Genomic DNA, 27,950 nt, shown 5'->3' with positions numbered 1-27,950 from the left:
CTGCGCAGCTTGCAGGAGGGCAGCTTTGCTCTTTGTCGGCTTGTGTGCTTTCTGCTGTATTTAAAGCGTCTTACAACTAGAAGTGTGAGGCCTGCTGCTCAACTACAGGGAACGCTACCTCCGAAAGACTAACAGGTCTGAGTCAAATTTCTGTGCTGTCACTCGCCAGCCACCTGCCCTGGAGGAAGTAAGGTCACTTCTCCAAACCTCAGTTTCCTCTTCCAAACAAACGGACTGCAGGACCTGCCTCCTAGGATAGCTACAAGGGATAAGCAGCAACAGCCATTCCTCACGTACAGACTGTCATCTATGGCTGGTAAACACGTGTGGCTTCTCCTAAGGGCCGGAAATGAGGAAGTGTCCTGGGAGGGCGACGTACTGCCCAGAACATCTGGGGACAGTCTTGCTGAGGGACACGACTTTTACAGAAGTAGCCACTGTGGAAATAACTAAACCATTGAGATTTCCTGTGCCAGTGTCTCTTTAGTTTTACAACGGGAGGTGGGTGACATAAATGAAGAGCTGGTATTTCTTGGGCAGGAACGGAGCCCCAAGAACAAACTGAAAAAACACAAGGTAGGTGGATGGGAGCGCCAGGAGCAGGTGGGCAGAGGTCAGTGCGATTTACCCCAGATTTGGTCTTACTTTGTTGCCCTCCCTGGGTTGAAAGAAGGTGAAAATTCCTTTCAAAACCATTTGCAAGCAGTCTGGAAGGGCCTGTTCAGCTGCATCTGTCCCTCCTAACCCTTGGAAAATTCACCCTGGGTTAATAATTAACCACCTCCAGAGAGTTAATAAGCCCTTAAACAAGGAGGGAGGAGGTTGAAAGTGAAGAAAAGGTAAAAGCAGATAACAGCCCTTCCAAATCACAGGCACAGCAATGCTGCACCTGTTCTGAGCTAGAGCTTGCTCTTATTGACCTGTCATCTCTAAGGCTGCCATCTGGGGGTCACCTTCTGAAAGGAGGGGCTCAGCCCCCCCTGAATGAAGTAGGCAAGGGAACCTCCTGCACTGGGTAATCACCCGTGACTCTAATTCAGGAATCATGCTGACTATCTAATCATCTTTGGCAAAGATAATAAAGTAATATATGTGAAATCACTTTGTAAAGTAACACAATTATTACTCTGGTTACTTAACTCATTCAAACTGGTACGTTTATTAACATAGATGCAGTGCATACATCAATGTGTTTCTCCACAAAATATAGTCATTGATGTGGTAAGAAAAATTCATGCTATATTCATTTCAAAAGCAGCTTATGAAATAGATGATTTCATTCTAAAAATGGGTGGACAAGTACATAAATAAGACTAAACATACTAAAACATTATAGGTTACCTCTAAGATTTAGGCTGGGTTTCCTTTCTTCTGTTCTTCGTTATCTATCTTTTTTAAAGGGAACATGTTTTGTTCCCTTTAGAAAATATAGATTTTTTTTTTATATCTGTAACTATATATATGTATTTTGGGGTGGCGGGGGGGATAAGGTCTTGTTCTATAGTCCAGGCTGGCTTTGAACTCTGTCTTCCCACTTCAGCCTCCCAAGTGCTGAAATTGCAGCTGTGTGCCACCACACCCCGTTTATTATCATGATTTTTTTAAAGCTTCAAGTGACTAGGAAAATGCCGCTACCTCATCCCTTCCACAGCAGGAAGAAGCCCTTGTGAGACAGTGCCCTTGGCAGTCACCACTGCTCTCCCTGCATAACACGGCCGCAGGGAAAGAGTTCAGCAATTACTTTTCTTGAGGAAATCCTCAATCTAGACAGAATTTTACATAAATGAAATGAGACAGAAGTTCACATAAATGAGGATCCAGGCGATTATCACCTCAACCTCTGTCGCAGCATGTGCAGGAGACCCACAGAACCACACAGAGCAGAAAGACCATCTCGGCTGGCCAACCCCCCGGCAGCAGCAGGGATGCAGAGGCTCCCAGACCCTGGATGGGGGTAAGAAGGATGGGGCCAGACTCGCCATAATATCGGGCACAGGTAAGCATTCACCAAACAGTTCTTCAGTGAGTAAATGAATTACAAGTCACTCTGGGAACCAGCTTTGGACCAGTCCCTAAGCCTGTGCTGGCTCTCTCTGGTATATGCTGCTGTATCCCAGGATGGTGGGTCCCTCAGGAGGCTTCCCAAAGTACTGGGAGGGGATACAGTTGGTGACATGTTACCAGTGTCTAAATACTCTGCATGTATAGTGAGGGCGGACATTTTCCTCTGGTAACAGTGAGAGATCTTCTGGAGCCATTTCAGTGAGTAGGCTTGAGGAAAGAGGGTTTAAGGCCCATGCCATAGGTTCAATAACTTGTGTCTTGAAGGAAATCTTGCAGAACAGAGGATAAAGCCGGGACATGGCAGACTGAATTGTATTTTCAAGCCACATCCAGCAACTAAACTGGGTCAAGAGGCTTAAGTCCCGGGACAGTTCTAAACTAGAGACTCCACTAGAAGACCACGTGACAACATCCAAAATACTTCACCCCAAGCACTACTGATCTGAGATTTATCTGAGTCCTTCTCTTTACAGAGTCGAGTAATTTCATTAGATGCCTCTCACCACAGCCTGCTCAAGCCAGCTTTCAGGGTCTGAAGCTGAAGGACAAGATGTGGACATTCGTTTTGGAATAAGGATACTTTGTGTAAAAGATGAGGGGTCTGGGCTGGGGATATAGCTCAGTGGCATAAGTGGCTGCCTGGCAAGCACGAGGTCGTGAGTTCGATCCCCGGTACTGCAAAAAAAAAAAAAAAGATGAGGGGTCTGCCTTCCACGAGAGAAGCAAGGCAGGACCTTTCAAGCTTTATCCCAAATTCCTTTTCTGACTCGCTCCTCCTGTGGAGGACAAAGTCCTCCAACAGCCTGCACTTCCCTGCCCGCACTTCTGTCACTGTAAGAAGCTCCTACATTTGGCATCTCTGCTTTCTCGTCCCACAGAGGATGTGTCTGGACACGAGGAATTCTGTGCAAATCATCACCAGGAGAAACTGGAGTGTGCGAGAATAAAAAACCCGCAAGATTTCAGGGTCCAGCTGCAAAAGAAGTCTAGCAGGAATGCCGAAGTAGAAAGCAAGCATGTTCCCTTCTCCCCGGCTTCGCACGACGAAGAGAAAGTCCAGCGCAGCAAGAGGCTACTACTTGGGGGGATCATTGGGATGACCTCCCCACATCTACTATCCCCGGCTTCTTTAGTAAGAGTTTTGGCTGCACAGCGCCGTCCAGCTAAAGCTGACATTTGCGTGCCTCCCTCGGGGCCAGATGCGTCCACATAACCAAGCACAGGCAACAGGGTACACACAGAAGACGTGTACACTGCCGCCTCCACATTAAAAACAAGCTGCTGTCCGTGGTAAGCTCTCTTCCTCATTTTGTTGCAGACTGTAACACAGATGTAACGGTCACTCAGATTTAACCATTTAGAAAAGAACAATGCGCAGAGGGAACCTGAGGTGACCTGGGTTTCTCAACGATCCCATAGGCACAGCTGCCCTGCCAGCCTAGACTGGCTGGACTACTTACTCCTTGAAAGAGAAATGTGATGGTATCTTATTTAAGCCTCCAGCTCTGTAAGTCACCTTGTAACATCAGTTTAGCTTAATTAATATATGTATCTCACTAGCATATGATCAAGCAGCTAAAGCATTAAACTGAAATGAAACTGCTGGGTTTCTATCTGATTTGAGACAGTCTCACTATGTAATTCAGCTTGGCCTTGAACTCACTGTGTAGGCCAGGGTAGCCTCGTACTTGAAATGCTCCTGCCTCAGCCTCCCAAGTGCTGGGATTCCAGGCATGCACCCCCACACCCAGCTTGAAACTGTTTTTTTTTGAAACTGTTGACACCATTTACTGAGATGTTGTTTTCGAAGATTACAAACCTTTGAATATCTAAATACAGCTCAACTTAACGTGAGCAAGTCAGGTCTTCTAAGGATAGAAAAACATTCCTTCACTCTATAATCAATACATGGTGGGATGAGATCAACACACAGACACTACAAAACAAACAGAGAGAAATTAAGAGAGACCTAAACCGGAGCAGGTGGGCAGAAGTCCATGTGATTTACCCAGATTCAGTCTATTTTGTTGACCTCCCTGGGGTCGCAGACTGGAAAACATCGCCATTGAGATGTCAGTAGTCCCCAAAGTAATCCACAGATTTAACATACTTTCTATCAACAAACTGTTAATTTTTCAAAAAGTAACCAAATGATGCTAAGTTTCATAAAGACTCACAAGGAACTCAGCATGCCCAACAGTCACGCAAAGAACAAAGCTGGGAGACTCACACTTCCTAATTCCCTGACTTGCCACAAAGCTGCAGTAATCCAGAGAGGGTGGACTCGCCTGGTGACAGACACCGGTTAATGGGAGTCGTCGGAAGTAGAGATCCAGGAACAAACCCATACATTTGCGGTAAACTAATTGATTACAAAGGCAGTCCAATGATACGAGAACAACAGTCTCTCAGTAAATGGTGCTGAGAAAACTTAATAGACATAGTTTAAAAATATTATTATAAAGTTGGACCCTACCTCATACCACATTAAAGAAATTAAGTCAAAATGGATCGGAAAAAAAAAAAAATGGATCGGAAAAAAGAAAGGGAAAGGGAAAAGCAAAAAAAAACAAACAACAACAACAACAACAACAAAAAAATATATATATATATATAGTTAAGATAGTTATACTACTAATTTCTCTTATTTTTTTTTTGGTTTTTCTCCGGTACCGGGAACCGAACTCACGACCTTGCGCTTGCCAGGCAGGCGCTTTGCCGCTGAGCTAAATCCCCAGCCCCTACTAATTTCTCTTAGTTCACTGAAAAGAAAGGCTTGTGCTAATACTGTTTGGACAATTAAATGCTGATATTCTGTACTGCGGGCAACTAACTTAAAGATAACCATACACAATGTATTAACCATTGTTACCCTCCTATTATCTTGTTTTGCAATTTTGTTTTTCTCTTCTTTAAAATTAAAAAAAAAAAAATGGATTAGCCTAAATGTAGGAGCTAAGATTACAAGAAAACATAGGTGTAAATTTTCAAGCCCTTAGATTAGGCAATGGCTCTTAGATACGACATCAAAAGTACAAGCAAGAAAAAAATAGATAAATTACACTTCATCAAAACTAAAAACATTTGTGTTTCAAAAAAACACTATCACGGAAGTAAAAAAAAATACAACATACAGAATGGAAAAAAATTTAAATCATATATTTGATAACGAATTCTTTCAACTCAACAATAGAAAGACAAGCCAATTTTTAAACTGGTAAAGGATTTGAATATCTGTTTCTCCAGAGAAGATGAACAAATGGTTAATAAAACATGGAAAGATAATATCATTAGTCATTAGGGAAATGCAAATCAAAACTACAATGAAATTCTATCTCACACAGCCAGGATGGCTATAATCACAGCAGATAGTAACACCTGTAAAAGGATGGAGAGATACTAGAACCCTCATATGCTGCTACAGGAATGCCAAACGGAGCTGCTGTGATGAAAACGGTTTGCTGGTTTCTCAAAACACAAAAATTAAACCTAGAATTACCATATAACTTAGCAATTCCACTCCTAGGAACACACCCAAGACAACTGAAAACATATATTCACAAAGAAAAACTTGTGCATAAATGTGTAAGAGCCCCAAAGTGAGAACAGCCCAAATGTTCGTCACTCAGCAAATGGATACACACATGTGGCCCGTCCATGTAAGGGATACTATAGAACTGTAGCACAATGGATTTCTGATACAAGCTACAGCATGATGAGCCTTGAAAAGATTACGCTAAATATAAGAAATGAGATGCAAAAGAACACATTGTATGATTCCATTTATGTGAAATGCCCAGAGCAGGAAAATCCACAGAGACAGAAAATAAATTGGTGGTTGCCAGGGAATAGAGGAAGAATGACTGAGAACTGGTACGGGGTTTCTTTTTTGGGTGAGAAAAATGTTCTGGAAATACAGAGCGGTTGCAGTTGGTTGAACAGTGGCTCTAAGAAGATATGCTGGTGTCGCAGTATCTGGAACCCTTACTGAATCAGGACCTCCCCTAGAGTTCCTGGAGGGTGTGGCCCTACCCATTTCAGACTTCTGGACTGCAAACCTCTGAAGGAATACATTTCTCTTCCTTTAAGCCACCTTGTTTGTAGTAATTTGTTACACCACGGTAGCCCTAGGAAGCTAGTAACGGTGGTGAGCACCGCACAAATCTGTAAGTATACTAAAAGTCCCTGACCTTAATACATTAAAGGGTAAGCTTTATGGTATGTGAACGATATCACAATAAAGCTATTTAAAGAAAATGTATATACACACACTATCCATCCACACAGATGCTCATTTTACAATACATCCAGAAAGCACTGACTGCATAGATTAAAACACACTGGTATCCCAAAGTCTCTTCTCCTTTCTTCTGGATACCAAGAGAAGCACCTAGTGTCCCGCAGCCAGCTGGATGTATATCCTGTAGTCACTTATCACCCTCAATAGGAGAGAACTGCTTAGATCTATGTTCCTGGTCCCCTGGACCTCCTGGGCTGACACTTACTAGGGGCAGTGGTTGATTATTTGTAGTCTGTAGCTCTGCAGCTCTTGTGGCATGGCTGGGACTCAACTTTTCCCATTTCTAGATCAGTGTCCACCAAAGGCAGCTTTGAGTAGAAGATTAACTAGATAACTGGAAAAGGTAACTTCTAAGCCACCTAGGAAAAAAAAAACCCAGCACAAAGAATTCTCACTGGCTCAGGAACTCACAGGGAGATACTGGGCTGGCTCCTATCCAGGTCCAGCAGTAACAGCCCCTGACGCCGAGCGCTGCAGCTGAGCAAGGCAAGCTGATGTCAGGAGTCACTGAGTCTCTTGCCAGCGGACAGGACAGGCACGAGAGGACACGCTGCCTCTGGAATCTACTGGTCTTCCCTAAGGAGCACCGCCCAACACCAACGGGCCTGCATGGAAGTGGCACCTCCCACAGCACTGGAGGAATCTTTTTTGTAGATGAAGGCGCAGGAAACTGTCCCATGGCATTATGGGAACTAGCACAGACTGCTCTGAGGTGGCCACTTAGACTTGCTAGGGATTCCTGGGATGCTGGTTCTCTAAGTCCTACAACATGTGTGCGGCCAGAAGACACCTGGGTGCGCTGTTCCTGCACTTTTGGGCCTTACCTCCACACATCACTGCCTTTGGAAAACATGGAGGCCCGAATGACTTCAGGCGCCATCCAAGCATAGGTCCCTGCAGCGCTCATCTTGGTGGTTCGGTGCCACTCCCGAGCCAGGCCAAAATCAGTGATCTTCAGAATCTTGTTGCTCAGGTCTCCATTCTCCACCTTCTGCAGGACCAGTACTGGGCAAGGAAAAGAATGCAGAAGAAACCAGAGCCTCATTAATCACAGGGGCGCCATGAGCACAGAGCACCCCCACCATCTTCCGGCCTGTCCCGCAGGCTTCCACCGCTGTTACCACGGGATGACGGTGAAAGCCATCACTCCTCAAACACCTTCAATGCATGCGTTTTTGTGAACATACGTTGTCCGTACGGCCTCTAATAGAACCACCTTACAAGGGAAACACTACAGGATGAGCATCCCTAACCCAAGAAGATTTAAGGGTACTCAACTAGCAGTCTGCGTGGATGTTTCCAAACCTGAAAACAATCCAAAATCTGAAACACTTCCGGCCCCAAGCACTTAGAATAATGGACACTCAGCTTTTCCTGCCATCTTGGCTTTACAGACGCAGAGACTGTGACACAGCACTGTAAGACGGATTCCCAAAGTCCCTCAGCCAAGACACCAGGACGGAACCGCAGGCAGCTGACGCGGGGCACGTCCCAGGGGGAGGGGCCGGTGCCCTGCAGCAACTGCGCTCTGGGCTCTAACTCGCGCCCAACACTGATGACAGAGCACTAGGGTCCAGGAGCCACCCTGGCTTTCCAGAGCAGTGGCAGAGGCAGCCATCTTACTCCCGCGACCGTTCCAGGGATAAATGTGTTTTTCTGGGAGCCAGTCTCGCTAAAAAGACCCAAACCAGTAATTACTAGAGGGCTACAAGGTGGCCAAGAAACAGGGTGGGCAGCAAGTAAGCGCTCTGGATCTGTGCACGCCAAGCCCCCACCTTCACAAGCGGGACGCTTTCAAGGGTTCGGTGCAAGCATAACCTCTTATAGGGGCTGGGGATTTAGCTCAGTGGCAAAAGTGCCTGCCTGGCAAGCGCAAGGTCGTGAGTTTGATTCCCGGTACCAGAAAAATAAAAAGAAATCAACCATAACCTCTTATGGGCCAGACACTGGTCCCCTCCCGCTGCCGCCGACCTGCCCTCCTCCATGGGCTCTCTATTCCATGACATACCTTTACTTTTGAAAGTATTTGCATTCATGCTCTTCCACATCTAAAGAAAGGAATCTGTGATGGTGGGACTTTTGGGTGCACGTTTTAGGGCCGGAGCAGAGGCAGGTGGCTCTGGTCACACATTTGTACTCTTCTTTGCCTCCCCCAACTCCCACTGCAAAGTCCACTGAATTGTTACGTGCTGAAAGGGCGTGACCCAAAGACCTCTCCGACCTGCATCCTCCTCAGAAAAGGAGTGGCACAGGGGGGTTACCAGCAGCTGCAGAGCCGGAGGCAGAAAAGAGCCACTCCCTGGACCTAAGGGACTAAGCCTCCCGGCCACACCCTCCCCATCCTGCCACACCCTCCCTGCCTCAGGCTTCCAGCACCCCAGGGAGTGTAGGCCTTGGAATACTTCAGCATATTTTTAAGAAAAAAAGGGAAAAAAAGCTTCCTCTCTATTATCTATTAACAAGAAGTATTTCCACAGTCTTCGGTGGCAGAGATAACAGGAAGTGGACTTTCAAATGGCCAGGCAAGGGGCCAGGGATATAGCTCAGCCACATAAGTGCCTGTCTGGCAAGCACAAGGTCCTGAGTTCGATTCTCGGTACAAAACAAAAACAAATCAAATGGCCAGGCAAGTGACGCTGAGGAAACCACCACTCCTACTTCAGCAGCAGCCACCAGCCACTGCTGTCTCTCTGGGCACCCCATAAACAGAAAGCTCAGAGTGAGCCCTTCCTTCTACAGCCGCTCTGGGGTCCAGTCCTGAGCGTGGTGGGAAGAGGTTTATGAGATCAGTCTGTAGGACGGCTTTAAATCAGGAGGACAAGATGAGCAGTAACCGCCCGGACAGAATGTCTTCAGACAGCAGAGCTACAGCTCAAGTCCACCAAAGCCTCGCTGTCCCCCCTGCCTGACACCAGCTGTCCCGAGTGCCGATCAAGCACTTGCCACAACTGCTCAGGCCCCTCAAAGGATCCGATTCAGGAATCCCAGGCCTAGGGGTCTTGCTCTCGTGAAAGAAGAGAGCCTGTAGTCAGAAACCAGCCAGCAATCTGGCAAAGGGCCACCCCCGGCAATAATGTCCTCACGTACTAGCATCTTCCGAGCATCTTTTACTGCTAATAAGTAAAACACCAAAGTGTGGAAGCTTTACTTTTGTTTTGTAGATTTCTTTTCTTTTACTGAGATGAAATATGAATATCGTACAATTAGCCACTTTTTTTTTTTTTACAATTAACCATTTTAAAGCAAACAATTCAGTGGCATTTAGTACATTCACAATGTTATGTACCACCACCATCTCTATCCAATTCCAAAACATTTTCATCGCCCTCAAAAGAAGCCACACACATTAAGCAATTATTCCCCATCCTCTCCTAGCAACCACCAATCTTCTTTGTCCCTATGGATTTACCTACCCTTAATATTTCATATAAATGGAATCATACAGTATGATATATACCTGGATTATCTCACTTTAAGTTTTCAAGATTTATCTACAGCATTGCTTAGACTACTACCACATTTCTTTCTATGGCTGAATAATAATCTATTGTGCACACGTGAATACTAGAGTTTGTTTATGTATTTGCTGACATTTGCGTTGCATCTACTTTTCAGCTATTGTGGACAGTGTTGCTATGAACATATATGTATTATTTTCAATTTCGAGGATATGTGATAGGCAGGCACAGAGAAGACCACAGTAGGAAAAGGGGGATGTGGAACTTCTGCCAGCTTGGCCTAGGGTCAAAGGTTAAATAGGCCCAGGCTGGAGGCGGGGTTTAGGGGGCAGACCGCCTGACGTGGCAGACCAGGATTGGGCAAGAGCATGGGAAAAGAAAACAGGATATTACAAAAAGGGAAGTAGGAAGTCGTAATTTGATTCAGAGGAAGAAGGGTGGGGCCTAGCACATGACCTCTAGCGGCCAGGCCAACACCATATTGGCTCGGCACCATACTGGTTCAGCGCCATAGCACATGACCTCCAGCGCCATATTGGCTGGGTGCCACAGAGACTCAGCAGGAATTACAGGGAGGCGAGAAACCCATCAATATGTACTAGGAACGGAACTGCTGGATCATATAGTTATTCTGTTTCTTTGAGGGACCACCAAACTGTTTTCCACAGCAGCAGAATAACTGTATACTTCTCTGAGCAGAATGTGAGGGCTGCAATTCCTTCACATCCTCACCAACACTTATTTCCACCATCATCACATCTTAGACGTGAAATGCTATCACCCTGGGGCTTAGATTTGCATTTTTTTTTTTTTTCTAATGGACTAATGGCACTGACCATCTTTGCACATGCTTATTGGGCATTCATATATTTTCTCTGGAGAAATGTCTGTTCAATCCGTCACTGATTTTTAAGTGGGTGGTTTTCTTTATTGTTGCATTATAAGAGTTATTTATATATTCTGGATATTAGACTTATCAAATAGATAATGTGCTAATATTTTTCCTATTAAATAGGCTATCTTTTCTCGGTCTTGATAATTTCTTTTGGTGCACGAAGTTTTTCAATTTAGATGAAGTCCACTTTATTTTTTCTTTTGTTCACAATGTTGGTGTAAACCTAAGAATTCACTGCTGTGATGACTGTCAACCCGAGTAAGAGAAGTTTAAATTGGCTCAGCAATTCCACACCCTAGAATGCAGAAGACCCACCCTAGGGCAGCTTGTTGCCTGGATGGTATAAAGGTGAAATGAAGGATGATCTGCTTCTCTTCTTCAGAGGAGCTCCTGTCTTTGCCTTCAACCTGGACATCATCTTCTGGCTTCCACTGCAGACACTTCAGCTTCCAGTGCAGACCCTCAGCCTTCTGGTGCAGACCAGTCGGGCCTCCTGACACAGATTCACACAGGACACTGCAGTGAGTTCCAGGCCTTCAGCTGGATCTTTGGGATGCTCAGTGTGCAGAGGGACCCTCTGCTGCACGCTTCCTCATCTCACTCTGTGGGCGGCCATCGACAATCTCGTAAATTCTTATGCATTTGTACATCTTGTGCTACATCTGCTTCTCTAGTAAACACTGACTGATACAACTGCTAAACCCAAGGTTATGAAGATTTACCTCTATGTTTTCTTCTAAGAGTTTTATGATTTTAGTGCTTATGCTTAGGTTACTGATCCATTTTTGGTTAATTTTTTATATATCAAATAAGATAGAGGTTCAAATTCACTCTCCAACGTATGGCTATCCACATGTCCCAGCACTATGTATTAGAGAGGAAAGCTTTAAAATGTAAACAGCATAGAACACTGTTCTCCCCCAACATGCTTTCCTAAGTGGGAGAGGAAGGTTGTTTGTGTATCTATATCTCTGTAGTGAGCCTCCTGTAAGCTTCCACCACTGACAAACAGCAGCAAAAGTAAATTATTGTGCTTTCCCATCTTGGTGAAACCCAAGTGCATTGTGTAAACCTCACCTCTCATGTGTGGGGCAATGGACAAAATACTGAAAAACAACGATTTAAGGCCTAAGTCAATAGGGGCCAAGCCAGAATCAGGAGAGCAAAGAGGAAATGATGCATTTGGAAAAAAACCTATTAACCAGATACAGGGCCTCAGTGGAGCGGAGAGAGGTCTCCAGCCTTTCGGGAAAACAGGAAGGTGGTAATGCAACCAGGAAGCTGAGAGAAAGGGACGTCTGAGGAAGCCGAGTTCAATTTTGGACGTAATAGGTGCAGGCTGACAGTCACAACAGTCCATATGAACAGGGGGAGAGCAGTTTAGGTCCCAGGCCCGACACTATGTGACCCTGGATAAATTCCATAAACTCTGTACCGTAATGTCCGCTTCTTAAAAAATGGGGATAATGACTAAAGGGAATACAGTGATAACGCAGCTAGCCACTCAGAACACAACAGCTACGATCATCACAGTTGTACACGGGACTTCGCACTCCAGGAATGACCCTGGAGGACCGGCAGTTCCTGCCCCATAACCTCGTAATACACTTCCGCTGTGTAAATAAAGGGAAGGGCTGACTAACAGTAACTACTCACTACTGCTCATGTCTTACACAGCTGCAGGGTTTAATGCTCTCTATCTATTTACTACTCCCCATTAATCCTTAAACCCTAGGAAGCAGGGGTAATTCCTTTCCCGTGTTACCTATACCACAACAGAAAGATTACATCCCGAGTCCCTGTCAGTGAGGGGCGGGAATGGAAACTGCGCCCAGGCTTCCCTGACCTCAGAGCCAACCTCTCCCCCGCTGTGCCCTGTGATCCTGAGGCCAGATAAAAGCTCTGTGGCTTTAAGACCTCAGTTTCTCCCTCGACCTCTCCGATGAACTAGTTTTCTGTGCTTTTCCTTTCCCCAAAATTTTCCTTTAGCAGCCAAAACCACTACCACACAGTTCAATATTACATACACATCTTCCATCCACTCCCAAAGACTGCAGAGAAACTGTCTGTCTTCTCCCATAGAATGAGATGGAACATGACTCCTCCAGTGTGAAAGTCTTGTTCTCTCTTCAGAAACCCGTGCCACACTGTCCTAGGCAGTGGAGTTACACAGAAGTATTATAGGCCTTGAGACAGGGCCAGGCCCTCCAAGGAGCCAGTGCGGAAGACAAGATACCTTGCAAATGTACTTGCTTCGGGCCAGACCTCAAGACAAAAGATTACACAAACACACCCACATACCTCCCTAGGGATGGACCTCAGGGACTGGTATTCTGAATAGGTAGCGAGCACCTTGAAGAGTCCCTGACCCAACTCCCTACAGGAAAAGCCCCCGTTCTGTATTCCTGCCCGCTTGCTACGTGACTTGCTTCCCCATTAGATCCTGATGAAATCAATTTTACCTGAACAATTCTTACTGGCTGACCACAGTTTTGTCCCACTTCATGCCCACCTTGTGATTTCCCATTCTTTCCCCCAACTTGGACGCGCCTCACCTCGGGGATTGCCCTACAAAAATCCTTGGAAAAGACAAGTTTCCTGGGCAACTCACTTGGGTCCCCTTCTGTCTGTCTCTCTCAGACAGAAGCTTTCTCCCTCTCAATAAATATACTCTGCTCTTAACCTCTGTTGTTCCTATAATTCATTCTTGGATTTTAGAGAACATGAACTCATCCTTATCTCTCAGGTTGGAAGTTTCTTTCCCTTACATCAATACCCCACCGGAAGCCATGCACAGGAGCAGCTCTCCGAAAGAGCTCTCCCTTTTGCTCCCAGGTAAGTACAGGAACATCCGCGCATCTTCTCATACTATCCACTTCCCCATCCTCTTCCTGCAGGGTTACTGGGGGAAGACTAGAGAAACAGTAACCCTTTAGCCAGGAGCTCAGCAGTGACTCGTGCTTCCCACTAGTGTGAGGTGGGGTGGGGGCCAGGAAAGAAAGGATAACGGAGGGGTTTTGCTCTCAGTGGTCTTCCACCTTCTGTAAGGAAAGACAGGTGATAAACCTGAAGAGCAGGTCAAGACAAAGCGTGAGTTAATACGGGCTGATGTTCTGCCAGTCAGTAGGATGACCTTCGCTCGGGGTTTATCTAGATGTCCCTATGAGCCTCCTGCGCTCACAGGTGGGGCTTTGGAAGGTGGGGTCTGGCCAGGAGAGGCGGGTCACTGGGGTCACAGCCTGGAGGGGGTCACCTCCCTCCCCAGGTCCCCCCTTCATGCTGTTTCCAGCTGCTGTCCTGCCTTGCAGCCAGCCAGGTGCGCACTGCCATGTGAGCCAAGGTTACCCTCTCCTCTCAAGTGTGGTCGGCCGTCAGGTCCCGGCAGTGGAAAGTGACTGAGACTATCACGGTTCTCTAAACCTCCTTCGTCCAAGAACACTACTCGGGATTATTTCCAGTTCTGAACACCATCTACTCCCACTTCCTTAGTATTTTTTCTTTAAACTGACTTGTAAAAATTACTTAAGACGTTTTAGATCACTAATGCACAAATATTCTCTTCACATTTTGTAAACTATACAAATAAAATGAAAACAAACCTAAGTGCTAAGTAAGCTTCAGCAGATCCTACCGCTGGTCAGTCTTATACCTAAGGCCTGCTTTTTCTGCTAGAGAAGAAAGACTGCGGGAGGAGAAGGGAACTATGAAGATTTAAGATCTGCTAAGCAGAGCTACCAAATACCCACAGTGAATGTAAACATCATACATCACAGACGTAAGCTAAGAATGGTCACAACAAGAACGAAAGTGGAAAAGGGGTTTAGGGACAGAGGAAGACTCACTTTTTTTTGGTGCAGGCCTTGCACGTACTCTGCCACTGCGCTACACCCCGCCCCCTATGTGGGCTTCTGTGATTCGCTCCTTTGTTTCTCCTTTTGCTTTTACCACCTATGAGCACATCCTTAAACAAAGTAACAGTTTTGAAAAAGAGTGACAAGCAAAAATGACACTGTGCCCTCCTCTCCGGGGGCCGCCACGGCACACGAACACGAATTCAGTCTCTCAGTTCTGCAGGCCCGAAGTCCAAAACCAAGGTTCCGGCTGGGCCAGGGTCCCTCAAGGGCTCTCAGGAAGAAACCCGCCCTGCTTCTTGCAGCTTCCAACAGCTGCCGGCCACCCTCAGTGCTCCCTGGCGCAGGCAGTGAGCTGGTCTGCGCCCGGTGTTCACACGCCCGTCCTCCCCGTGTGCGCGCCTGCGTCTCCGGGGCTCTCCTCTCCAAACACTGGCCTGGGGCCCAGTCTCTAACACAGTCCGACCTCATCTTCACTACATCGGCGAAGACTCTCCCAACTTCAGCGGTGAGAACGCTGTATTTTTGCAGGAAGGGACAACAGAATTCTACCCACAATTCTGTGTCAGAGAAAAATACTGCCTTTGCTGGACAAAGCCTCCCAGAACAGAATGAACAAACTAAACTGTCATGGTTCCGGAGAACCCCTTTGGGGAAAGGCAACACACAGGCTCATGAAGGAGTCCTGGGAAAACAAGGGAGGTCAGCACGGAGCGGGCAGATACTGCGCACCCATCAGGACCGTGGATGCACAGCGGCTGCTGCATTTCTGCTTCTAAATTCACTCTAGCCCACCGCTAGCTTTCAGGGTTGGGAAAAGAAAACGCTTGGCGGAGGGGGGTAAAACTGGCATCTACCCGATCAGTAGGGCGGGTAAGGAGCATCATCAGCACACAAGCCAGACAGCCAAGCGGGGCTGGGGATTTAGCTCAGCGGCACAGCACCTGCCCGGCAAGCCCAAGGTAGTGAGTTCGATTCCTGGTACTGGAAGAAAAACAAAGCAAACAAACAAAGAGAGACAGCCAAGTGCAGAAAGTAGTCTGCGTGAGGTCCTCCCAGGTGGTCCTGGATTAACTGATGGCACACAGACGAACAGCAGGTGAGCTGGTGACTGGTGTGAGGCTGCGGGGATCTAAGCCACCCGTGCTCCAAGGCCGGTGCAGAGCCACTCCCCAGCACCTTGCTTCACAGGCCTTCCTCCCAATGCTGCGCTCACGCTTGTGACCTGCGCCCTCCGTTCCTTCCTGGCTGCTTTCTTCCCCTCCCCAGCAGTCCACCTCTCCAGGAAGGCTGTGTGGAAGACACACGTCCACCCCAGTATTTGGCATGGAGATGGTCCGGTTTCCTTCCTAACTTTGAAGGCATCCACGCATGATTTCCTTGCTTCTAACACTCATTAAGAAGCCCTCAGCCACGGTGCTTCCTGATCCTCCTTTTATCTCAGAGGAACTTTCTAGTCTCTTCTCTTGGTCGCCCCTGCTCTGACATCTCAAAGGGTCGGGCCTTTGAAGTACTGAGCGAGAACTTTGAAATCTCAACACTTTTGTCCTTCAGTTGCAGAGAAGTTTCCTGGAGTAATTTATTGTTGATTTCCCTCCCTACATTCTTCTGTTCTCTCTGTCTCTTTGGAACCCCTATTATTCGGATAATAGACTTTCCAGATCCATCCTTTGATTTTCTTCTCTACTTTCTCCATATTTTTTCCTTTTCGTTTTTCTTTCTGAAATGTACCACTCCATCTTCTAATGCTGCTATTGTTTTTTACTTTCCTATCACACTTTATAATTCCTAAAACAGCTCTTTTCATTTTCTATTTTTTTAAAAGTGGGAAGCCTAAATGCAGTAAAATAATAGCTGTTTTTTTGTACTGTGGCATAATGTCTTGTCCTTTGAGTGTAGTATTGATGGCTTTTCTTCTCTCTCTCTCTTTCTCTCTCTCTCTCTGCTTTCCCATATATAGCTTGTTTCAGCTGCTTTTTCAATTTGTACTTTGGCCCTGGACATACGTTTGCTCAGAGATACAGTCACCCTTGGTTGTCTGTTCATGATTAAGTGCCACAACTGTGCTTTTGCTTTAAAAGGGAGCCCTTCGGCTTTAAAGGTACATAGTGAGAGACTTACAAATAAGAGAAAAGGATGTCGGGGTTGGGGGGCTCCTTCCAAATAATCTAAAGGTGAGGAATGAGTGGTGAGTGTGGAGACAGAAGCAAGACAGCTATCCAGGAGCTGGTGATCACTGCAACAGGAGCACGAATATAAGGGGGCTTATGAGGCCGTTCTCACTTGGTGCCTTGCAAAATAAGAAGTTAAAAGAGAAAGAAGGGAAGGAAGCATAAAAAGCTGACTCACACCTCTAGGCACGTAAGCGGAGCTTACTGAGTTTGGGCTGCACTGTAGGGAGAGCGGGTACGTGGAGGAACAAGTATCTGAAGTCACTCCTTTTCAGTGGGGTCAGCTCCCAGGAAGCAGTACACTTCTGCTGTGAGAGTAAAGGCCTGGCGGCTGGCACGCTGGGCCTCGGGTTGGGGAAGGCCAGGGTGGCCCCGGCCTGCGGCCCCCAGTATGTAAACCCCTGCTACACTTGTCAGGCATCTGTGGTACAAACTCACTGGCTACCGCTCTCCCTTTCCCTTTCTCAAAGGTCCTACACCAGTCACCGTCTCCACCTGTCTTCCTGCTTCCAGAACCTAGCTGCTGCAGTCCTTCTCCGGGGCACGTGTGGGTCTGCTGCCGCTTTAGCTGGACTTTGGCAGGGCGCGATGGCAGATGCACTGTTTGTGCGTTCGGGCTGCCGCCCCAGCGTCTGTTTTCTTGGGGCAGGAGAAGGAAAGCGGTGCAGTCCGTGCTCCAAGGAACTGCGAAGGCTCCTGGACCTCCTCAGTGTGCACAACCTGCTCTGCGAAAGGGTAAGAGAAGAAGCCACAGGTACTCTTGCCAGTTCCTGCCACAGCCCAGGGTTTAAATACCAGATCTATGTCACAGAGGCCTCTCCTCCCTTAACGAGAGCAAGGTAATGAGCTGTCGTCAGATAGAAAGAAAACAACAAGTTTGGACCCTGGATGTCTGCGCTCCGGCTCCACCTCTGTGTGATCCGCACCAGGTCCCCGCCAGGTACCTCTGACATTCTCAGTCTCCCCTTGGGGTAGCTGAGCTCCACCACCCGTCTGTGCTGTAAGCCCAAGGGCACAGAGGAGTCAGGCAAGGTGACTACCCAAGTAAAACCCAATCTCCTCGCACCGCAGTGCTCTGGATGCCTGAGCCAGCACTTGCCACATTCACGTCCTGTAGCGCACTGTCCCCAGTAGAGGGAAGAAGATGATCCAGGACCCCATCCCCAGCCAGCAGCCCAGAACGCCAGGAGACCAGCAGCGAACACAGAGCCGGGCCCGGCTCGGCTGACTCAGCTGATTCCGGGACCACTACCAGGCAGCAGAGCGTGAGCGCATCCAGCCTCTCCCGGCCCTGGCCCTCTGCCCAGTCCACCCCTCCAGGCAAGGCCGAGAGAGGCCAGACTTGCTTACCAAGGCACATGATTCACCACCTAGACTCTCCGACTCTGGTCTCGGCAGAGGGGTGGTGCTGCTTGGAGACGGCAGGGAGATGCCAGCAACAGCTACGGCCCCCGCCAGGTTCTGCCCCGTCAGCAGAGCTGCACCAAGTCCTGCTGGCACCATTAGCGAAGCTGTGCTCCCAATCAGCATTCAGGCCAAGGCAGCCAGAAGTCACTGCCGGAAGAACTATAGAAAGATGGAGAAAACTGGACCTCGGAGTTAGGATCCACCCCTCTTGGTACAGGAGAGGAAACCCAGGCAGATGGGTGTGTAAGGCCGGCTCCCCAGCAGCACAGACAGACAGCATCTGATCTGTTCCTGCGTCCCAGAGCTACGGTAAAGCTGGGCCACCCATCACCTGAAGAGGTAACTGGTGCTCAATACACATAGGTTTTGAATGAATAAATGTAACCATCACAAAATGTTTTGGTATCAGTTCAAGCACTGGTCCCCGAATATCTGCTGAAGGGCGATACAGGAGGGTCACCTAAGAAGCCACGCTATGATGTCCAATCGTCTAAAATACGTCCTTCCATGAAGTTTTGATACAAAATCAAAGTAAATATATACCACAAATATAGTATCAATAATCAGATAAAGTACACCCCCCTAAAGAAATAATGCCACTATGATGCTAGTTGTTCTTTACTATGTGTAGACAGCAGTATTTATGCGGGACTTAATATCAGGCCTCGGCCTGAGTGATTTGCACCCATAATCTTCTTTCATCCTCTCAGCACCTCAGGGGGGCGGGGACTGTCACTGTGCCCTCGTGCAGACATGGAGACTGCAATTCAGACGAGCTGGCCCAGAGGTGGTCAGAGGCAGAGGCCGGGCCCGATGCAGTCCGTCAGGGCCCAGGACAGCACGCCTTACTACTACACACACGCTTGAAAAACAGAAGGATAAATATCTGTATTTTCCACAGAAGCAGGCAGCAGCCACCACGGTCTCAGCGCTGCTACTGGAAGAAGGTAGCAGATTAGGGAACTGCCTATCTGCTGCCTTCTCACATCCCAGTAAGTGGCCCCAGGTCTCCAACTCCAGAGAAGTGAATGGAGAGAAATCTCCAACAGGGGTTAAAGCAGGAGGTCGGAGTCAGCAGCACTTATGAGAAAGAAGCAAAGTGAAAACACAGGAAATGGACTGCTACATTAGCAGTGCTGGCTGGGAGAACAAACAGGGGATTCCCGGTAGGAAAAGAGCCTCACACCTGTGACCCGGACCGCCCGTCACAGCGGTGACGCTCCCCTCCTCCCGCTAACAGCACCCCCAGCTCAAGGTAGGCACTCGGCTGCTCATTACACGGACAACGCTTCCCAGCCTCCTTGTTTCAGGGTACAGCCAGGGAACTCAGGAACAGCATGTGACCGCGTTCTGTAACCTATCTTAAAAGATACCATCGCAGCCCTGGGCCTGAGCTGCATCCCCTTCTACACTGCACTGCCTGGAGACTAAATGTGAGAGCTGGAGCATCTCGGACCACGAGGATAGGGCCACGTCTGAGAACTGGCAGAGCCATGAACAGGAGGGAGTGTAAGACAAACCGGCCAGAGATGTCACGCCAGCCACAGGCTGACCCCCACCAGACCTACATGCAAGAGAAACGGATGTCTTTCTTATTTCAGCCACTGTTACTGCAGGTGCCTACTTCTCATGGCTAACCTAACCTAATTAATATAAAATTCTATGTCAATACTACAAAACCTCTTTAAGGCAAAAGACAAATAGCTGAATCAAAATTGCAAAGCTAAACCAAAGGCAACACTCCAGTCCATAAGATCTTGATACAATACAGTGAAAGATTTGGGCAGCCTTTCTGAGCTGTAATAAAATAAGCCAACATGAAACATATGTTTCAGCTGCATATTTTTAAAATATGATGTCACATTCTATAATAAGTGTTGATGTAAACCTTAAAAAAAGTGCATATGTACAAAAGCTAATATGTGTCAGGCATTGGGTTGTTTTTTTTTTTTTTAAGAGAATAGTAAAAAAAGAACAAGAGCAAAATACCCACATCACAGACAAAAACAAAACAAAGCAAAAACATTAAAAATGATACAGGGTTTCAAAACAAAATGATAGGAATTAACAGTCATTACATTACATATTGTTATCTTCAACAAAGTTGCTCAGATTACCAGATGTAAGAATGCAAGATGGATCAAACCACTCAAGAGAATAAAAAGTAGTAATTCAAAAAACATTAGAGACGATACAGAGTTTCGCTATGCAAGATGGCAGGAATTCACCAACGAAACACTAGGTTTTTAAGTGGAAATTAGACCAGTACCTCCCTTCAGGAAGATAACTACTGAGGGCGAAGACAGAGAGTAAGAACGGGCAGAGCGGGTGATCGCTGTCATTTACAATACACCTTGCAATGTGCTTTGGTTTTTAAACTGGATTATGAATATCCTACTTCAAAAAGTTGTACCAGAGAGATACAGCAGGTAGTTTAATAATATATGTGACCAATATCAGTAGCATACAACAATATACATAGTTTGATCACATATTTGTAAGATACTCTGTCTGGCATATAGAAAAACGCCTGTAGGATATATACCAAAATGCAAGCCGCGATGATCTCTGGGTAACAGGATTACAGGTGACAAGTTTTTCTTCACATTCATCTACAATATCAAAAACGTACATTTTAAATACGAATTTTCATTAGTGTAAGTAAGTCACTGGATAATAACGGCATCAGCATCTGCGACTGCCTGCACGCCTTCTAAATCCCAGGCACGGTCTAGGAACCTCACCACCATGCCCCTTCACGCACTCTGAATCCCACGCAGGGAAACCACCCAGCAGGGCAGCAAGCCCACTTTACAGATGAGAAAGCCAGGGCTCAGAGCTCATGAAACCCATCCACTTCTGGGCAAAGGGACAGGCACGGTCAGATACCAGCTGGCCTCTAAGCCATGCTCCCCGCACTACCCCTCGCTTCCCCTCTGTGGTCCCTCGGCCTCTCTGAGACTGGCCGCTCAAAGGCCACGGTGTGTGACCCACCTCTTCCTTTGATTTAACTTGGACGTCTCAAACTGCCAGTCATTTGGGCAGGAACCTCCCTCCCCTTGTCCTCAGTCCTGAACACAGAAGGGCTTCTACAGCGCACTGTCCAGTAGGTGCGTAATTCTCTGGCACATGCAAGGAAGGAAGCTTGTGTTTCGAACAGAAGAGAAGTGGCACAGAAGCCACCAAAGCCACTTACCAAACCGGAGTCAGGCTAAAACCCTACTACTGGAGTGACGGTCGCATTCTTCTGGGGAGGGGAGGAGGCTTTTACGTTTAAATTGGAGTGCTCTGGAAGTGAAGACTAAACATTTAGGAAGCTCACTGGCATTGGGGATCTAACTAGGAAAGCTCTCGGAACGTGCAGCAGGAAAAGTCTGCCGGCAGGCGGCATCTCCCCAGGCATAATTTAAAAACAAATGTGTGCTACAGACCCCATGGCTGAGACAGCACATTAGCTTAAGGGGTGGGACAAGGGCACGGATGGGCAAGACAAACGACCCCCCTCGAGGCCGTCTGAGGCCACCTTAGAAAGCTTGAGTTTCGACTGAGTCACACTTGAGAAGAGCACTCTCAGCAAAGGGAAGAATGCGATTTGAGGACAAGGAAGGTGTTGCCTGTCCCCACCAACAGCACCACCACCGGCATCCTTAACCGACACGCTTCATGTGGTGCACGCAGGTACCCCGGCAGCACAGTCAGTGGGAGCGCACAAGAATGAACAAAGCAGAGGAATCCCTGGGTCCTGACGCTCTCTTCTCCATTAGGGTTTCACCCTCAAGACAGACAGGGGCAGTATTTGGTCCTAACAGCAGCACATGGGCCCAACACAGCTAACGGGGCAGGAAAGAACAACACCGCCTCAATCCAGGACCTTCACTTCGACTTCCAGAGTCCTCTCCCATCCAGCCGGCATGTGTTAGGCTTAGGAGCTACGAGAACACCTGGACTGGCCCATCTCTCACTTCCTACCCATCCCCAGGCTCCCCTATTTAAACAGTCTGATGCTAACAGAAGTGGTCAACACCTCCTGGGCTACCAGGCCCAGCCTCTGACTGACAGTCACACGCCCCAGCAAGTCAACCCTTGAGACACTGGGCTGGGTCCTCAGAAAGACACGTTCAGGACCTCAAGCCCCTGTCCTGGCCAACCGCAGTTCACCCAGTTCTCTAGGAAGGAGGCACTATGGCCATGGGCAGAAAGGACCCTGAGGTCAGCTCAAGTTTCTATAATACAACATCCAGATTAGAATTACAACCAAGAGCAAATCCTGGTCCTTACTCCAAGAGATCAAGACTCCGCCCAGATGATATGCTTGCCTGAGCATCAGTTACTGACTTCGGTAGGTAAAAGGCAAAACCTGCTTTGGTTACTGGAAAAAATCAGAGTCATCTACATAGGTAAAAGGGAAAGCAAGAGAGAGCAGTTTACAGATGATCCTACACAGGAAAACATGATGGTTTGCACATCTCCTTCCCCACTACACTGGCCATAAGTCTACACACCAATCACCATCACCACCATTTCTTGTACTTATTGAGCACTTACTACACGCCAAACACCATGGCAAACACCTTCTATGCATTACCTCATTTAAAAACCTCTTGTGATAGGTAGAGTTTTAACATCCATTTACAGATGAAGAAGCTAGGGCTCAGTTATTCCCCTAAACTTTACAGCCAGGAACTGTGAAAGCAGGGACCACCAGCTTCAGCGCCTATGCTCCTTACAAGGACCGCGTTGTAGCCTATCTGCCCATCTCATCTGAATAGCTACTGTGGAAGATACTGGGAACAAGACAGACGGAAAAAGGAGCACCCTGAAGCGAGTCAGAACACACACTGCCTTTGTGAACTACAAAGAACAGGTTCGATCCAAGGAGGAGAACTGGAAGACCACGCTCAGCAAAGGGAAGAATGCGATTTGAGGCCAAAGTGGGGTGGGGTTGGGTGCCATGTACAGTATCTAGGAAATAATCCCTCGCAGCTAGAAGAGGGAAAATAGAGCTGCAGTGCAGACTGGAATGCTGTGGTCCACTCCAAGGAGCTTGGACTCTGCCCTGGAGTCAGGCCACTTCGAAGCAGGAAAGTGGTGCGATCAGATCCGTGTTTCAGCAAAACGACTGCGGCTGCAAGGAGACACGCTGGACTGGAAACCAACAGGCCGGCAGCAAGGACGCGGCAAGAGACCTAACGCAGTCTGTGCAGAGATGGGGACGGACAAGGAAGGTACGGGGACGAGGATGGCAGGACAGACAGACAGTAATTCTACACACAGGAGAAAGCACAGCTCCTGGGTCCTAGGAAATCCCCCTGGCATCACATTACCTATTTGCTGTGGCTGGGTACCCACACGTCAATGTTACAGAAAAACATTAGCATTTAGTGAACAGAGGGACGTTCAGTGGTCCCACTTCCCTACCTCCACCCTCCCCACGTCCACAATCACCGAGGAACATGGCTTCCTCGTTTTTGGTTGCAGTCACCGCCTACCCACTACGGACTGGCGCTATCCGCACCAGATGCAGCTGCACAGGTCCAGCGCGCTAAGACCAGACTGTTCTCCAAAGCGGCTCAGGCCTGCATTCGGCGGGGGGCGGGGGGGATAACTGGCCAGCCCCAGGTCACTACTGCACCGTGCTGTGTGTCAGCGAGGGCAGGCAGCAAGGAGCTCGGGGAACGGCACAGGCTGAGGACGACATGAGCGGGGACTAACTGACAGAGGAGTTTTCTGGGGCTGGCTTACACCTCCCCAGAAGCGCCCGGACAGGCACCCGGGCGGCTGACGCAGCGTTCGGACGGGCTCGGTACCCAGCAGGCCTGGGATACTGAAGCCTCCACTCGGACCAAGGATGCCCAGGGTTTCAGGCCACTCCCAAGTCTGGCGGGCCATGGACACGTGCGTGAGGAGCAAGCGGGAAGCCACATGCTAAATGTGGCCCAGAGAGGGGAAACCACAGCACGACCTTCCTCACAACACCTGCGCTGGCCACATGCCTCGACAGCGTGATGTGTGCCTTACTGGGCGGCGGGCTGGAAGAGGACGCGACAGGGAGCTAGGGTATTTACAGGCCTCAATTCACCAGCCTTGAAAAGCGACTCCCCTGCCCAGCGCCAGCCCCCCATGGGAACTCTTCCCTGGGTATGTGCTACCTTCCCACTGCTCCCACGCTGTTCACTAAAAGCTCCTTGTGATTGTAACAGAAAAACAGCTCCCACCTACCCAGCTAAGCCCAAAGCACACATCTGCAGGACACCTTCTCCTTCTAACATCCTAAGTGTGGCAACTTCAAAAGGCGCTAACTTGGACGCCGACCTACCGTCACTGCCGTGTACAAATGAAGCCACAACTGCGACTCAAGCCCTTAGCCTGGCCAGACCCCGCTGTCATCAGCAGGAACAGGGAGCCAGCGGCAGAGCTTCTGAGCAGCCGTGGTCCTTACTAAAGACCAGCTCCTCAAACACCCTCCTGCCCTGAATTCTTCCACCTTCCTGGCGCCAACGACCGAGAAGAGCCGCCAGACCTGTAACAAGTCCTCAGACACCCAGCTGCACACCAGTCGGGAATAGTCAAAATGCGAGGAAGCACAGCAGACTTTTGATGGTTTCGTCAACAGACATCAGTTCTTTCCTGGCATATGGTCATGGGGCGTGGCTGCGGAAGGGACTCCCAGGATTCTGCACCCCAAGCTCTGCCCCCAGTTCCTGCAGTGAGCAGGGGAGAACGTATTTCCAGATTCACACACACCTCCCGTCTTACTGACCCCGGCACTTCTTCCATGAGAGCATCATCTAAGTCGGTTTAGTTGAATCTGGTTAGGTTTGACACTCAGCGTAGCAGGAGAAGTGACAGAGCCTGGATTCCAGCTACGTCAGAAAAAATGATGCAGCTTCTACCTCACTGGCGGGACACCTGCCCTTGAAGCCCTGAGCTGCTACACAAGTCCAAGGCCCCCAGAGGGTTCCATGCGGGCGCCCCGCTGTCCTGGCCTTCAAGGCCTCCCAGACCAGGCACCAGACAAATGGGGAGACACACTTCAGATGACTCCTGCTCCTATCTGTGACCTCACTTCCTATCTTCGCAGCCAAGGGCCCAGACATTGAGAAACAGGGACAAGCGATCCCTGTGGAGCCCTCCCCGAATCCCTGACCCACGATCTCTATGAGCATAAAAGAGATTCTTGTTTGAGGTGGCTTATTCAGAAGTAACAGTAATGAGGAGCTGGGGATTTAGCTCAGTAGCAAAATGCCTGCCTGGCAAGTGCAAGGTCGTGAGTTCAATTCCTGGTACTGGAAGAAAAATAAAAAAACCCAAACAAACAGAAGTAATAGTAATGAAAACAGCAGGTGACAAAGATGTGAGTCTACTCAAATCTGCTGCTACCAGACAAGTAGCTGTTTTAGAAAATACAATTTCTAATACAGGAAAAATTGCCTTTTACTGAGCACTTACTTTGTGCCAGCATTATGCCCTAATGCTTCCGTGTACAACTTCATTTAATCCTCATTACAGTGCTATGAGTTAATGGGAGGACTGTCTTCATCGCACCGGAGAGGAAATGGGGTCAGAGACTAAGGATGCTGCCCAAAGGCAGCCCTGCCTGATGGAGAGAGTCTTCACAGCACTATATACCGTGCTACTGTCTCTGGCCATGTAGAGGGAAGGAGCTGCTTCTACATGGAAGACTCGCCTGCTGGGTGCATGGTTTTCCTGTTCAATATTCTATGTCTCGTTACTTCCCATGAACCCAGGGTATAACACCACCAGACACTTGGTCCTGTCTGAACTGAGGCAGCCTCCTTCCCTGGAAGGTCAGCCCTGCGGCCTACCTGTCTATGACCAAACCCTCCTGAATGCCACACATTCTTTAAGGCCGAACTCCTCCTTTGAGGACTTCCAGTGACGTCTGCCTTCTCCAGGCCCCCAACTTGTGTATCCCTGGCCTGCTCTACCACACTGTATCATAAGCTTCCAGCTGTTTGGGGTGTGTTTACATAGGATGGCTCCCAGGGACACAAAGAATGTAAGTGGCATCTTAACTACTTATATGATAAATGTATCACATTTCCTATAGCATCTATACAAGAGCAGGCACATCCAATTCTTATGAGGACCTGCTGGGTAATTAAACTGGCTGAGAACCATAACCCACACAAGTGCACACATTCCAGGCTCTGTGACCTGCAATCCACTCAGGGCATCGAGCAGAAGGCACCTGAGGGCAGAGGAGGAAGCAGCACCACCCAGCACAGATGCCCCTTCCTCCTGTCACCTCGCCGTCAAGGAAGCCTGCACCACGGAGGGCTCAAAACACTGGGAGTTGCCATTCTGAACCTCCAAACCTTCCCTGCCCCGAACAGCATGCAACAGAGTACAGTTTCTAATGAATCACTCTCAAGCTCTCTCCCTAAGAGCAGGGAGGGGCCAACCTCTCGCACCTCCTCGGGCTAAGACTAGCTCTGCCCTGACTCACTCTTTCAGACTGTGCTATAGGTGTCTTTCCTAGTTCCTTCCTCGCACCTCTTGGCCTACCAGCAAGGAAGATGCGGGCTGCGCCTGAACCTTCCCAGCCCACCCCGAACACGCCCTCCTCCCGCGAGCCAGAGCTGCCTATCTCACCACGGCTGGGCAAATTTAAAGCCAAATTCTCAAGGAGGTGTGCTTGGTTCCCAAGGGGAGCCTGTCTGTTCCTTCCTCTGCTACCTGGGCAGGCGGACCTAACAAACACACCCTGAATATCCAGAAAGTTCAACTTCCTTCTTCTCTGCACTTGGGTGCGGAAAGGTCCCAGAGTACCTCCTATGTCCTAAGCAGGGACATTTCTACTCTGTTTGGGAGGGCATCTTTGGCGATTTTCCTACTCCCGGTCTCTCCTTTAACATACTAAACAGCAGATAAGGCACCAAGGGCTGCCTTATGAGGAACCTCAAACTGGCCAAACTCGATGGCTCATACAAGCTGGAGTCACGCTTTCCCGGGAGGCCAGGCCTCACACGCGAAGGGTCCCAGGGCAGAGCTGTGTCCAGCCGGGAGGAAGGGGAAGGCAGAATCCTACAGTGAGTTAAAACGAGTCCAACTCTTACTTTTCTTCATCGTCCAGAGAGTTCACGGCACCACGTCTTCAAGTCCCTTTTAATCTCAGTCACTGCCTGTACGTAAAGAAGCTCCTAAATTTCACGCTCAAAATTCCTTTTAAAAGAGTGTTTCTGCCAGACCAAGTCATTCAGAAGTCGTTTTGAACCACGGAAGTTCACCAGCTCCAGCGGCGACACAAGCGAGACTCCCGCTGTGCGGAAGGCGCTGGGCGCTGCTCTTGCCGAGGGCTGGGCGCCGCTCCAGCAGCGAGCCACGCACACGGGAGCACTGAGGAACGAACGGGAAGGCCAGCGTGCTCCGGCTCTTCGTGATGTTAATCTAAGCATGTGCACGCACCCCACAAGGGACGCCTCGCTCCTCCCCGGGGGGGCAGGACTGCCACACGGGGCAGACGCGGTCCACCTAGCAACTTACACAGGCAGCACCCGAACGGCCCCCTCACCTCCGAGGTGAGGTGGTGCTGAACGCTGTGGCTCTGGGGAACCACACGGGCCTCTGCTGTTGACAGATGTGTCCACACCCGTTTTCAAATTCACATTTCTGTTCTGGTTAAAAAACATTAAGTTCTGGGGCCAGGGATACAGCTCAGCGGCATAAGCGCCTGCCTAGCAAGAGCAAGGTCCTGAGTTTGATTCCTGGTACCAAAAAAACATGAAGTTCTATACACAATCACCTATGAATTTATCTGAAATCTATATATACTTCCTTCGT

The 27,950-nt window shown here is 48.5% G+C and overlaps 1 protein-coding gene across 1 annotated transcript in view; it reads right to left on the bottom strand.

Moving 5' to 3' along the window:
• Positions 1-27,950, bottom strand: part of Map3k9 (mitogen-activated protein kinase kinase kinase 9) — a gene marked incomplete at its 5' end in the record, with an annotated part of 61,076 nt that overhangs the window by 19,505 nt on the left and 13,621 nt on the right. Inside the window, 1 exon segment of the mRNA XM_013507181.1 lies at positions 7,189-7,369. Coding sequence (XP_013362635.1) covers positions 7,189-7,369 — 181 coding nt within the window.

Source organism: Chinchilla lanigera, unplaced genomic scaffold (assembly GCF_000276665.1).
Source record: "Chinchilla lanigera isolate Chin_1 unplaced genomic scaffold, ChiLan1.0 scaffold00122, whole genome shotgun sequence".
Classification (NCBI taxonomy): domain Eukaryota; kingdom Metazoa; phylum Chordata; class Mammalia; order Rodentia; family Chinchillidae; genus Chinchilla; species Chinchilla lanigera.
Note: the sequence above shows the minus strand (reverse complement) of the source record. Positions and strands in the feature narration are given on the sequence as shown.